At 43.7% G+C, this 15,444-nt stretch overlaps 1 protein-coding gene across 4 annotated transcripts in view; it reads right to left on the bottom strand.

Annotated features, from left to right (window-relative positions):
* Positions 1 to 15,444, bottom strand: part of LOC126336364 (dehydrogenase/reductase SDR family member 11-like) — a 477,124-nt gene that overhangs the window by 48,924 nt on the left and 412,756 nt on the right. For all 4 annotated transcript variants that reach the window (XM_049999963.1, XM_049999965.1, XM_049999967.1 and 1 more), the window contains exon 2: positions 6,003 to 6,165. In XM_049999963.1, the coding sequence (XP_049855920.1) occupies positions 6,003 to 6,165 (163 nt within the window). The remainder of the gene's footprint in view (positions 1 to 6,002; positions 6,166 to 15,444) is intronic.

Raw genomic sequence — 15,444 nt, 5'->3', positions numbered from 1 at the left:
TTCCCTAACAATTAGATGACCTACTTCTGTTGCGGTGGGAAACAACTGAAATCTTCGTGCGCTCTGAGATTCTGGGAGAGGTGAAGCTGGCATGACGCATTTTACACATCTCATGCTGTGAAAAGTACTCCTGCCGGTGATGGTAGAGACAGTGAAACCGATATCGTCGAAAACATACTGACAGCATGTTACGTCTGGGACAGGCAATTCAATGTGCCAGACAGATGACAGCTCCAGCCGTGGAGCTTCTTTACATAACAGCCCACTTTCACAACAGCAAATACGTAACTCACTAAATAAACTGAAAATTACTCCACTATATAAACACGGGTTGAATAAACTTATTTCGTCTACTTACATAAGAGAACTGAACAGGAAATGCTGGGGTGAAGGAATCAAGAGCGATCACGAGAAGTTGTCTTCTCTAGAACAACGCTGTGGCTGCCGTGCAGGTCGACTAAGCGTCACTTTCCCCTCTAAGACGGTAGGACAGTGTGCAGAGATTTACGTACATTCTGTCCATACTAGTTTCTTCGTTCGTTCAAATGGTTCAAATCGCTCTGAGCACTCTGGGACTTAACATCTGAGGTCATCAGCCCCCTAGAACTTACATTACTTAAACCTAACTAACCTAAGGACATCACACACGTCCATGCCCGAGGCAGGATTCGAAACTGCGACCGTAGCAGTCGTGCGGTTCCGGACTGGGGGCCTAGAACCGCTAGACCACAGCGGCCGGCCCCTAGAAGAAAGATTGAAGAAAGGCAAACCTACTTTTCTAGCATTTGTAGACTTAGAGAAAGCTTTTGACAATGTTGAGTGGAATACTCTCTTTCAAATTCTGAAGGTGGCAGGGGTAAAATACAGGGAGCGAAAGGCTACTTACAATTTGTACAGAAACCAGATGGCAGTTATAAGAGTCGAGGGACATCAATTTGAAGCAGTGGTTGGGAAGGGAGTGAGACAGGGTTGTAGCCTATCCCCGCTGCTATCCAATCTGTATATTGAGGAAGCAGTGAAGGAAACAAAAGAAAAATTCGGAGTAGGTATTAAAGTCCATGGAGAAGAAATAAAAACTTTGAGGTTCGCCGATGACATTGTAATTCCGTCGGAGACAGCAAAGGACTTAGAAGAGCAGTTGAACGGAATGGACGGTGTCTTGAAAGGAGGGTATAAGATGAACATCAACAAAAGCAAAACGAGGATAATGGAATGTAGTCGAATTAAGTCGGGCGATGCTGAGGGAATTAGATTAGGAAATGAGACACTTAAAGTAGTATAGGAGTTTTGCTATTTGAGGAGCAAAATAACTGATGATGTTGGAAGTAGAGATGATATAAAATGAAGACTGGCAATGGCAAGGAAAACGTTTCTGAAGAAGAGAAATTTGTTAACATCTAGTATCGATTTAAGTGTCAGGAAGTCGGTTCCGAAAGTACGAGTATTTGTATGGAGTGTTGCCATGTATGGAAGTGACACATGGACGATAAGTAGTTTAGACAGGAAGAGAATAGAAGTGTGTTGTCACCGCCGGACACAACATTTGCTAGGTGGTAGCCTTTAAATCGGCCGCGGTCCGTTAGTATACGTCGGACCCGCGTGTCGCCACTATCAGTGATTGCAGACCGAGCGCCGCCACACGGCAGGTCTAGTCTAGAGAGGCTCCCTAGCACTCGCCCCAGTTGTACAGCCGACTTTGTTAGCGATTGTTCACTGACTACAGACGCTCTCATTTGCAGAGACGAGAGTTCAGCATAGCCTTCAGCTACGTCATTTGCTACGACCTAGCAAGGCGCCATATTCAGTTACTATTGATATTGATATTGTGAATAATGTACCGTCAAGAGCGATGTTCATCCTTAATGGATTAAAGTTAAGTATCAAACTAATGACGTCCGCTTGCTGAATGCTAATTTCTTGTCATGTTCCAGACCTCACGTCAGTATAGTTCTTTCCTCCTCACGCCAGCCTGCGTGAACTAAAACGCGTGCATTTCGGCCTCCTCTTAACACGGTGTTGGCTCTTCAGCCAACACTGCAAGAAGCTTTCTAAATGTGCTGCTACAGAAGATTAGATGGGTAGGTCACATAACTAATTAGGAGGTATTGAACAGAATTCGGGAGAAGAGGAGTTTGTGGCACAACTTGACTAGAAGAAGGGATCGGTTGGTAGGACATGTTCTGAGGCATCAAGGGATCACCAATTTAGTACTGGAGGGCAGCGTGGAGGGTAAAAATTGTAGAGGGAGACCAATAGACGAATACACTAAGCAGTTTCAGAAGGATGTAGGCTGCAGTAGGTACTGGGAGATGAAGACGCTTGCACAGGATGGAGTAGTATGGAGAGCTGCATCAAACCAGTCTCAGGACTGAAGACCACAACAACAACTGTTTAACTACAATTACATTTAATATTTGTTCTTAATCCACTTCATTTAGCAGTAAACAGTATTTTTATATCATTCCAACACCTTCCATAATAACGTTCAATACTTTTTGAAGTTAGCATTCAATAATCCATTCTTTCTTTATCAAAATCGCCGTATCTCTGTATCACTGTATCGCAGCATCTTTGACGCTCATCCACTTTTCATATGATGTGATGCACATTGAAAATTCGTTCCGTGACCAAACGAATGTGTTTTATATTGCAAGCCGACTTAAATGATGGTGAAAATACAAACACCTTTGCGAATGGAATTCACTTGAAAAAACTACAAGAACCAGTTTTTCAGATGGACATTTCATGCAAGTTGCATTGTAACACAGATCTGTAGAGCTACTGTCTTTCTTATACGTGTGTAATTGCGAATTATTGTTTATCCTAGGGCAGCTCTCAAGTACGCCAATGTATCATATGTTTTGACGAAAGCATGAAAGCCGTCTCTTGTTGAATTGTATAAATTCTAAACCGATAACGGTACTCTTTGAATAACTAAACACAATTCAAGGTTTATTGCTGTGCATCATCAACATTTTATTTCATGTAAGAGCTACGGTCTGTAACCATTTCTTTATTTGAGAAAATTGGAGCATTTATAATAATCTGTGATATTTCCATTCCCTGCTGTGTGGAAACTATTAGTTCTAGAGCAAACAAAAATATGACAAAAATTACCAGAACTCCTGAAGATAGACGTTGACTGTGGATATCGTATCACAGACACAGTACCTTTGACTGTTCATAGATTTCACTAACCCCCCCCCCCCCCCCCCCCCCTCCAAAAAGATGTAAACAACCTTGCATGAGCAGCACCTATTAGACGGAGAGGGTCCGACAGAGGATCAGTTCCAGTCATTCCAGCAGGAAGGTGGTACCAGCATGAGTTGTACGCAGTTCAACAATGCCAAGACGTACAATAACGCGGTTTGATCGCGCCCTTATTGTTACTTTGTGCCAGGAAGGGCTCTCAACAAGGGAAGTGTCCAGTCGTCTCGGAGTGAACGAATGCGATGTTTGTCGGACATGGAGGAGACAGAGAGACAGGAACTGTCTCTGACATGCCTCGCTCAGGCTCAGGCCGCCCAAGGGCGGATGACCGCTATCTACGGATTATGGCTCGGAGGAACCCTGACAGTAACGCCACCATGTTGAATAATGCTTTTCGTGCAGTGACAGGACATCGTGTTACGACTCAAACAGTGTACAATAGGCTGCATGATGCGCAACTTCACTCCGGACGTCCATGGCGAGGTCCATCTTTGCAACCACTACACCTTTCAGTGCGGTACAGATGGGCCCAACAACATGCCGAATGGACCACCCAAGATTGGCATCACGTTATCTTCACCGATGAGTGTCGCATATGCCTTCTTCCAGACAATGGTCGGAGACGTGTTTGAAGGCAACCCGGTCAGGCTGAACGCCTTAGACTCACTGTCCAGCGAGTGCAGCAAGTTGGAGGAGTAACGGCTGTACGATACGTAAATGCCATCCTCCGCCAGACAGTGCAACCATATCGGCAGCATATTGGCGAGGCATTCGTCTTCATGGACGACTATTCGCGCCCCCATCGTGCACGTCTTGTGAATGACTTCCTTTAGGATAACGACATGGCTTGACTAGAGTGGCTAGCATGTTCTCCAGATATGAATCCTATCGACTCATGCCTGGGATAGATTGAAAAGGACTGTTTATGGACAACGTGACCTACCAACCACTCTTTGGAATCTATGTCGAATCGCCGTTGAGGAGTGGGACAATCTGGACGAACAGTGCCTTGATGAAGTTGTGGATAGTGTGCCACGACGAATACAGGCACGCAGCAATGCTAGAAGACGTGCTACTGGGTATTGGAGGTACCAGTGTGTGCAGCAGTCTGGACCACCACCTCTGAAGGTCTCGCGGTATGGTAGTGCAACATCCGATGTGTGGTTTTCATGAGCAATAAAAAATTTGGAAATGATGTTTATGTTGTCTCTAATCCAATTTTCTGTACAGGTTCTGGAACTCTCGGAACCGAGGCGATGCTATACTTTGAACCGCGTCAGCTTTCGCTGCTAATTATGATACACCTTGTATACAAATTTCGCACTTCGGCACCTCTGGCACCCAAGCCAGCTTGGCGCTCAAAGTGGTCGCTTGTGTCGCTTGGGCCCTAAATTGGCCCGGCACTACTGGGAAAGTGGACATAACTAGTATTTACCACACACTGCACAACGATACTACGGCCACCAACGTACAGAGAGATCATGGGATACATCCGTTTTCTCGGTGCAGTGCAGCAACTCAACGGGGCATGGACTCAACAAGTCCTTGGGAGTGCGCTGCAGAAATATTGAGCCATGCCGTCTCTATAGCCTTCCATAATTGCGCAATTGTTGTCAGTGCAGAATTTTGAGTACGAACTGATCTCTCGATTATGTTTCATAAATTTTTGGTGGAATTCACGTCGTGTGATGTGTGTTGCCAGATCATTCGCTCGTATGTAGAGAATGTTCTTCAAACCAGTCGCAAACAAAGTACCGAACATAATCATTTCGAGTCCATGATCGGTTCAGTTGGATTAGAGGACCCAGTGCATTCCATGTAAACACAGTCCTCACCATTATGGAGTCACCACCAGCTTGCACAGTGCCTTGTTGACAACTTGAGTCCATTACTTTGTGGTGTCTGTGCCACACCCGAACCCTGCCATCAGCTCTGATCAATCCATGGCTTTCCATCTCTCTAGGGACCAGCTGATATGGTCAAGACTCCAGGACAGGCGTTGCTGTTAGCAAAGGCACTCGCGTCGGTCGTCTGCTGCTATAGCCCATAATGTTAAATTACGCCGCACTGACCAAAATCATTAGTTCGGCGTCCGCCCCACTTTGATTTCTATGTTTATTTTACTCAATGTTGCTTGTAGCACTGACAACTCTACGTAAACGCTGCTGGAGGCCGTCGCCACTGTTGTCCGTGCCCAGAGGTAATGCCTGAAGTGTGATATTCTCGGTAGACTCCAGACGCTGTGGATCCCTAACGATCTCAGAAACGGAATGCCCCGTGAGTCTAGCTGCAGCTACCATTCTGCGTTCAGAGCCTCTTAAGTCCCATCGTGCTGCCATAATAACGTCGGAAACCTTTTCACGTGAATGACAAGAATACAGATGATAGCTCGGCCAGTGCACTGCCCTTTTATATCCTGTGTATGCGATTCTACCGCCATCTGTTTTTGTGCCTGTCGGTGTCACATGACTTCTGTCACCTCAGTGTACATTTCGCAAAGGGTCCTCGAACAAGAGAAGAGAAGTCAGGGCTTGTAGGGAAGAGTATCGTAGTTTTCCCCTCGTTCCATTTGTGAATAGATCAAGAAAGCAAACGACTAGCCCTGGTTTCATTTGTGAATGGAGTACGAAAGGAAATTAGTAGCAGTGGTTCAAGGTACCGTCCGCCATGCACCTTAACGTGGCTTGCACAATGTTATATAAGATGTTGAGTAAAGCATTAGCTTTAAACGTTTGGTATTTTCTGATCAGCTTATATGAACGACAGAAGGTAATGCAAAGCATTGATCATACCTGTAACACTAGTCGGCGGGAAGACACCAGCGTTGTTGATGAGGACGTCGACACCACCCAGGTTGTCCTTGACCCACTTGAAGGCAGCCAGGATGCTGGCCTCGTCGCTCACATCCCCGGCGATGGCGTGCAGCTTCCCTGGGGCGTCTTTGAGTTCCAGCTCCTGTTGTGAGGCACAAACACCTTACTGTCTTCATGGAAAGATGAAAAAATGAATGCAGCTCTCTCACTCTTAGTGAAGCCTAGTCTATAATGTTTTGCTCTGTATGAGATAGTGAACCTTCTTATCTTTACTTAAGATATTTGACTAGAACGATTTCCCTGATCCTTTTTACAGCGTGGAGATAACGCAACAAGTTTTGTACTACCACCAACTGACCATGCCTTGTTCAGAAGTGAGATTACGGCCCTTGCCTCGCTAAACGGAAGATAATGGGTGAGACGCCCGTCTCGTTCCTTCGCTGACACAGAGCGAAACCTTTCGTGGCAGAAGTAGGAAAGGATGAGCCATCAGTTTGGGCCTGATAGCCAACTCACCGTACTCTGCCGTATCTCCGGATATTGCAGTATCACGATGATACTGTACATATACAATGAAGCGCTAAAGACACTGATATAGACATGCACATTCAAATACAGAGTTACGTCAGCCGGCAGAATATGGCGCTGCAGTCGGTAACGCTTATATAGTACAACAAGTGTCTGGAGCAATTGTTATATCGGTTACTGTTATTACAATGGCAAGTTATCAAGGTTTAAGTGAGTTTCAACGTGGTGCTGTAATCAGAGCACGAGCGATACGACACAGCATCTCCGAGGTAGCGATGAAGTGGGGATTTTTCCGTACGATCATTTCATTAGAGTATCGTGAATATAAGGAAACCAGTAAAACATCAAATCGCCGTGATCGCTGCGGCCGGTAAAAGACCCTGAAAGAACGGGACCAAAGAGGCGGAAGAGAATCTTTCAGCGTGACAAAACTGTAGACCTTCCGCAAATTGCTGCAGATTTCATTACTGGGCCATCAACAAATGTCAGAATGCAAACCATTCAACGAAACATCATCGATATGTACTTTCGGAGCTGAAAGCCAACTCGTGTATCGTTGATCACTGCATGACAGAAAGCTTTACGCCTCGCCTGGGCCCGTCAGCACCGACATTGGACTGTTGATGACTGGAAACATGTTGCCTGGACGGTCGAGTCTCGTTTCAAATTGTATGGAACAGATGGACATATATGGGTATGGGTATGTAGACAACCTCATGAATCCATGGTTCCTGGATGTCAGCAGCAGACTATTTTTTGTGTACATAGTTCCGCATAGTCAGCGCTTACACAATTTTCCCACTAGAGCGCGCCCCGCTAAGAACAACAGCCCAGGCGCAGCGCTCGTCCGTCCGTCTCCACGCTATGAGATGGCGCTGTCTTAGAGACGGACCAAATTCTGCTTCCGCCTATCCGCGTATAGATATGTAACGCAGCCAATGAGATTGCTACTAACGTAGAACCTTTTTTCCTCGCGGACCACGCCCACGCAGTGATACCTGAACGCTCGAGGTATTATAACGAGTGTACAGACCTCCAATTAGTCAGTATGCATTAGTCTGTACCAGTCTACATTAGTCTGTAGCAGTCTATAGTCAAGTTTCAGTCTGCGCCCACTAATATTACCATATTCCTGTACATAGCCATGAAAAGACATGTATAGACACTTTTGCCAAGTATCACAGATATGTGAGAATAAGATTAACGTACCAAGACCAAAGGAACTTCAGATTGTCAATTGTAAATAGCATCCAGAATCAAGTTAAGTAATTTTATGTTGTTATTATTTTAATAAATGTGTGTGAAAATTAATCAAGTTCTGTTTAAAGTCGGTCACCATCAGTCTGCTACTCCAATCGTGCAAGTGGCATTTCTATCGTCTGACTTACCGGCAGAAGATAAACACGCCACGATAAGACCACGAGACATATTGATGACACTCGCCTACTTTGTTAGAGCGACAAGTCAAATAATCTGATGGTGTGTGTACCGAAGGTCTTACAGTACGCACACCACACTTTTCAAACTGGTGGAGGCTCTGTAATGGTGTGGGAGGTGTGCAGTGGGAGTGGTATGGGACCCCTGATACGTCTAGGTACAACTCTGATGGGTGGCACGTACGTAAGCATCCTGTCTGATCACCAGCATCCATTCATGTCCATTGTGCATTCAGACGGATTTGGGCAATTCCAGCAGGACAACGCGACACCCAACAAGTCCAGAATCGTTTCAGAATGGCTCCAGGAACACTCTTCTGAGTTTAAACACTTCCGCTGACCACCAGACTCCACAACTGTGAACATTAATGAGCGTATCTGCTTTGCAGTGTGTTGTTCACAAGAGTTTTCCACCCCCTCGTATTGTTTCCGATTTATGGACAGCCTATCAGGATTAATGGTGTCAATTCCCTCCAGCACTACTTTAGACATTAGTCGAGTCCATATCAAGTCTCATTGTGGCACTTTTGCGTGCTCCCGGGGGCCCTAGACGACGTTACGCAGGTGTATCAGTTTCTTTCGCTCTTGAGTGTACTTGACGAAGAAAATGGAAAGAAAATGAGGACGTCACTGGTGAAGTAGGGAATTACTCCGTCGGTGATGCCAATATGAGAAACCGTTTATGTGGGAAATGACTGTGGAAACCATTGAAGATACCACCAGTAAATTCGTCTGCATGAAGGCAGAATATTTCGGATGCCTTATGTCACTGATGGATCGGAATATGGAAAAATATTGGATATGAAATCGCAAGAGGCAGTAGCAGTTCGAGAAAGACTAGCTATGCCACTGCAATTCATTCGAAAGGGGGATTCAGTCGTTACACTGTGTATTTAAAATGTCAAAGCTGATCCGAAATTTTGTGATGTGTTAATTGAATATTTCATACGGTGCTCGTAAGGTTATTCATAAATCCTCTCTCACAATAACAGCAGCGGTGTCGATGTTTTCCTCCGCGAGACCAGCAACTGGACGCCGGTTGAAATTGATTGTCTCCCTTCTTAACAGCAATTTAAACCATCTTCGTGCTGTGCTGTAGGGAAATTCATAGTCCGACCGTAACATTGCGCAGATCTCAGCCGAAGATTTGTTGAGCTGCAGCAGAATTTCAACGCCGTATATTGTTCGTCACGCATTACCTCCATTGTTGCGGTAGGCCATAGTGAACACGTCTCAGTTTCATAAATTTGGACAACATTGTCCGTAGGAGAACAGTAAACCGGTGCTATAATTTGGCCAAAAGTAACAGTCTCAATCGCAATGATATTTATTTATTATGACCAGGGAACATCATTCCGATGTAGTTTGCTATTTTTAATCAAATTGTGCACCATTCACAGGCGGGAAACAGGAATGCCTACAACGAAACAAGTACGGAGTGTTAGTTTCACATCAAGCTAATAGAATGTCACAAAATTAAATTCTATAGCTAGAAATTATGACCGTAGAAAATTATGATAATTCTTCACTGTACAGCCCTCGTTTAAGTTTATGGGATTTCTCCGGTCTCGGAGCCTTATTTTTTGCATGTTCAACGTTTTTTCTGAAGAAAATTATGTTTTTACATAAATCTTTACCAACAAACAAAAGTACATATCTTAAACACCACTTAAATAGTTTTTGGCCAGTAGATCGATGAGCCTATGGAGCACAAAATGGCGGTCAAAATAGTTCTGCGCAGACTGCGCAACTAAACGGTTCGCACGACTGAAGTTGAAATAGAGGCCTGCAGTCAAAATTAAAGGACTTTACATTATCAGAATTAAATTCTCTGTGGCATTAAATCAGATTTCCTGAAGTGCATTTCAAAATGGCGGCTACTTGAAAACATAGATAATGAAAAACTCGGTTGCTTTTAAATGTAAATAAATAACAATCCTTATGGAAAATGTCTACCTTCTTAAATCCGAAACAGCATCCTCTTTTACTGAGTAGTGGTTTTTAAAGCTGGGAACCAGTTTAAAAACGCTGACTCAGGAAACCCGCATTTAAAGTTTTGATTTCGTTTTTTATGTACGGTACATAATTCCCAATTTTTTCAGATTACCACATATCTACGTTTACTGAGTCAGACAGTAAACATTCCTCTACTTCGAAGATCTCATTTTGCAAACGGCGGACCTCTATAGCCGCAATTCAAACCTCGACGCTGGTCCGGAACCAGCGCACGTTCGAACGCTTGAGGCGTTTCTGGCACCTTTGCCTGGCGAAAGTGCAAGCCGTGGTCCAGATAACCACTCCCATGAGTTTCATATTATGCAGGACGCCCATAAATCCGTTGTTGTAAATGACGAACGCCTGATTGTTATCAATTTGGACAAGTTTTACACTCGAAAATATGTGTTTCGAATCATAAGTCCAGATTAATGAATTCAGTGCTTCATTATCGTTCTGCGTATAAGCTCAGAGGCATCTCGCCTTCATATTGTCGTTTGTAACGATTGTCGGAAGGACTGACGCAGCATATAGTCGTCCAAAAAAGCTTCGGTGAATTCAGAGGCAAAGGAGGTAACTGTAAGAGTGCAGCGGGAATTTCATTGTTAAATGTAGACGAAAGAGCGGATAGGTGGAAAGAGTACATTGAAGACTTCTATGACGGGCAAGATTTGTCTGATGTGATAGAAGAAGAAACAGGAGACGATTTAGAAGAGATAGGGGATCTAGTATTAGAACCAGAATTTAAAAGAGCTTTGGAGGACTTAAGATCAAATAAGGTAGAAGGGGTAGACAACCTTCTATCAGAATTTCTAAAATAATTAGGAGAACTGGCAACGATACGCTATTCACGTTGGGGTGTTGAATGTGTGAGTCTGGCGATATAGCATCTGACTTTCGTAAAAATATCATCCACACAATTCCGAAGACTACAAGAGCTGACAAGTGCGACAATTATTGCACAATCAGCCTAACAGCTGAGGCATCCAAGTTACTGACAAGAATAATATACGGAAGGATGGAAAGGAAAACTGTGGATGTGTTAGATGATGATCAGTTTGGCTTCAGGAATGCTAAAGGCACCAGAGAGCGAATTCTGAGGTTGAGTTTGATAGTGGGAGCGCAAGGCTAAAGAAAAATCAAGACACGTTCATCGGATTTGTCCACCTGGAAAAGCGCTCGACGATGTAAAATGGTGCAAGATGTTCGAAACTCTGAGAAAAATAGGGATTTTAGACTATAGGGAGAGACGGGTAATATACAGTATGTACAAGAACCAAGAGGTTGCTCCGATTAAAAAGGATGTAAGACAGGGATGTAGCCTTTCGCCCCTACTCTTCAATATGCACATCGAGGAAGCAGTGATGGAAATAAAAGAAAGGCTCAGGAGTGGGATTAGAATTCAAGCTGAAACGATATCAGTGACATGATTCGTTGATGACATTGCTATCCTGAGTGAAAGTGAAGAAAAATTACATGATCTACTGAATGGAATGAAAAGTCTCATGAGAGTAAATCGAAGAAAGATTAAAGTAATGAGCAGTAGCAGAAAGGAGAACAGCGAGAAACTTAACATCAAGTTTGATGATCACCGAAGTAGATGAAGTTAAGGAATTCTACTATCTATGCAGAAAAACTACCAATTACAGACGGAGCAAGAAGGACATAAAAAACAGACTGGCACTGGCAAAAAGCGCATTCCTGGCCAAGAGAAGTCTACTGTATTAAACATAGACCTTAATTTGAGGAAGAAATTTCTGAGAATGTACGTTTGGAGCACAAAATTGTGCGGTAGTGTAACATGAACTGTGCGGAAACCGAACAGAAGAGAATCGATGAATTTGAAATGTGGTGCTACAGAGGAATGTTGAAAGTGAAGTTGACTGATAAGGTAGGGAACGAGAAGTTTCTGCGCAGAATCGGAGAGAAAAACACTGACAAGGAGAAGGGACAAGATGATAGGACATTTGTTAAGACATCAGGGAGTGACTTTCGTGGTACTAGCAACTTGACTCCTCAGTAGTGGCTTAAGGTCAAACGTATCCACTGTCCATCTCAGCTTGTTTCCATTTACACCATCTTCCAGAACAGTAAGCGTACTGAAGATTGTCGTTCGTTGAACTGCTGTGACATTCTGTCGCCATAATCCTTTTTTCATTTTCGTGGTAGAGTACAAGACCTATATCGATATTTTCTTTGACATAGAATGTTACAATAGCTTTACACAGACGGAGATCCCGAACAGAGTCTTAAACGGCCCAAGGGCCGAGACGTATTATCAAAACTACAAAAAGTAAAAATATGTAAAAAAAAATTTAAAAAAAGAAATTTTTGAGACCGGGCAACCCCCTTAAATAAAAAAGCTACTTGTAGATGTAAAAGAAAAATTACATTCAGGTTGTTTTAAAAAAATCGTCTGATTATGTAAGGCAATGTATTCTAACAAAGTTTTCCTTGGCACCAGTTGTTGGTTGCCGATTGATGTCGCTGCTGAAATGGATGTCTCGTGCAACTAACGAGCTCGCTCGACCGTTCATTGTCCAATTAAACAGAGAACCGACTCGTGAAGATAACATCTTGGACCTACTGATAACAAACAGACCCGAACTTTTCGACTCTGTAAGCGCAGAACAGGGAATCAGTGACCGTAAGGCCGTTGCAGCATCACTGAATATGGAAGGAAATAGGAATTTCAAAAAAGGAGGGGAAGGTTTACCTATTTAGCAAGAGTAATAGAAGGCAGATTTCAGACTACCTAATAGATCAAAACGAAAATTTCTATTCCGACACTGACAATGTTGAGTGTTTATGGAAAAAGTTCAAGGCAATCGTAAAATGCGTTTTAGACAGGTACATGCCGAGTAAAACTGTCAGGAACGGGAAAAACCCACCGTGGTTCAACAACAAAGTTAGGAAACTGCTGCGAAAGCAAAGAGAGCTTCACTGCAAGTTTAAACGCAGCCAAAACCTCTCAGACAAACAGAAGCTAAACGATGTCAAAGTTAGCGTAAGGAGGGCTATGCGTGAAGCGTTCAGTGAATTCGTAAGTAAAATTCTATGTACCGGCTGGACAGAAAGTCCTAGGAATTTCTGGTCTTACGTTAAATCAGTAAGTGGCTCGAAACAGCATATCCAGACACTCCGGGATGATGATGGCATTGAAACGGAGGATGACACGCGTAAAGCTGAAATACTAAACACCTTTTTCCAAAGCTGTTTCACAGTGGAAGACCGCACTGCAGTTCCTTCTCTGAATCCTCGGACAAATGAAAACATGGCTGACATCGAAATAAGTGTCCAAGGAATAGAAAAACAACTGAAATCACTCAACAGAGGAAAGTCCACTGGACCTCACGGGATACCAACTTGATTCTATACAGAGTACGCGAAAGAACTTGCTCCCCTTCTAACAGCCGTGTACCGCAAGTCTCTAGAGGAACGGAAGGTTCCAAATGATTGGAAAAGAGCACAGGTAGTCCCAGTCATCAAGAAGGGTCGTCGAGCAGATGCGCAAAACTATAGACCTATATCTCTGACGTCGATCTGTTGTAGAATTTTACAACATGTTTTTTGCTCGTGTATTATGTCGTTTCTGGGAACACAGAATCTACTCTGTAGAAATGAACATGGATTCCGGAAACAGCGATCGGGTAAGACCCAACTCGCTTTATTTGTTCATGAGACCCAGAAAATATTAGATACAGGCTCCCACGTAGATGCCATTTTCCTTGACTTCCGGAAGGCGTCCGATACAGTTCCACACTGTCACCTGATAAACAAAGTAAGAGCCTACGGAATATCAGACCAGCTGTGTGGCTGGATTGAAGAGATTTTAGCAAACAGAACACAGCATGTTGTTCTCAACGGAGAGACGTCTACAGACGTTAAAGTAACCTCTGGCGTGCCACACAGGAGTGTTATGGGGGCATTGCTTTTCACAATATATATAAATGACCTAGCAGATATAGTCCGAAGTTCCATGCGGCTTTTCGCGGATGATGGAGTAGTATACGGAGAAGTTGCAGCATTAGAAAATTGCAGCGAAATGCAGGAAGATCTGCAGTGGATAGGCACTTGGTGCAGGGAGTGGCAACTGACCCTTAAGACAGACAAATATAATGTATTGCGAATACATAAAAAGAAGGATCCTTTATTGTATGATTATATGATAGCGGAACAAACACTGGTAGCAGTTACTTCTGTAAAATATCTGGGAGTATGCGTGCGGAACGATTTGAAGTGGAATGATCATATGAAATAAATTGTTGGTAAGGCGGGTACCAGGTTGTGATTCATTGGGAGAGTCCTTAGAAAATGTAGTCCATCAACAAAGTAGCTGGCGTACAAGACACTTGTTCGACCTATACTTGAGTATTGCTCATCAGTGTGGGATCCGTACCTTATCGGGTTGACGGAGGAGATAGAGAAGATCCAGAGAAGAGCGGCGCGTTTCGTCGCAGGGTTATTTGGTTAGCGTGATAGCGTTACGGAAATGTTTGGCAAACTCGTGACAGACTCTGCAAGAGAGGCGCTCTGCATCGCGGTGTAGCTTCCCGTACAGGTTTCCAGAGGATGCGTTTCTGGATGAGGTATCGACTATATGTAAAATTAGAATATAAAATTAGAATATAAAATTAGAGAGATTCGAGCGCGCACAGGGGCTTTCCGGCGGTCGTTCTTCCCGCGAACCATACACGGTTGGAACAGGAAAGGGAGGTAATGACAGTGGCTCGTAAAGTGCCCTCTGTCACACACCGTTGGATGGCTTGCGGAGTATAAATGTAGATGTAGATGTAGAAGATACGTCGATTAGAGATTTGGAAACCCAGCAACAATAGCTACAATTCAGTTAACATTGCGCGGGTTGATTTTCGACCAGACTACGGCATTGTGCCGCCTACAGCGTGAAAGGTGTCCGGTTCAGGAGTTCCACAACTGGCCTCCAAGGTCGTCTGATCTCAGGGCACTTCATATGCAGCGGCTTCTGGAAGTCTCCGTTTACTTGCCTTGCCTTCCACCATCTTTCGTTGAACTGCGTTTGTGCATAGCAACAACAGTGAATGCAGTAATTCCGGTCACTCTAACAAGGGAAGGGCATGAGTTTGACTATCGCTTGGATGTTTGTCATGCGTCAAGTCGAGGGTAAGTTGAACGTTTGTGAAAGGATAGTGGAAAAAGGATAACGGAAAGTTCGAACTTTCACGTAATTATATATGCTTGAGATCACTCACTTATGGGAGCGATATAGTGTAATATGAACTATAGAAGTAAAAAAAAAAACTTCATTTAGTTTTATTTATGATGACCGGTTTCGGCAAATCTAAGTTTCCATCAAAGCATGTGTAAAGCATATATATTGAAAATACAAGCATAATCACGTCGGGTATACATATTTACACTACATAGATATATTCGTCGTATTTCATGAAAATACACTTCAACAAATCTCCGTCATATGTGCA

The sequence above is a fragment of the Schistocerca gregaria genome, chromosome 2 (genome assembly GCF_023897955.1).
Source record: "Schistocerca gregaria isolate iqSchGreg1 chromosome 2, iqSchGreg1.2, whole genome shotgun sequence".
NCBI classification, from domain to species: Eukaryota; Metazoa; Arthropoda; class Insecta; order Orthoptera; family Acrididae; genus Schistocerca; species Schistocerca gregaria.
This window is presented reverse-complemented; position numbering and strand designations above follow the sequence as displayed.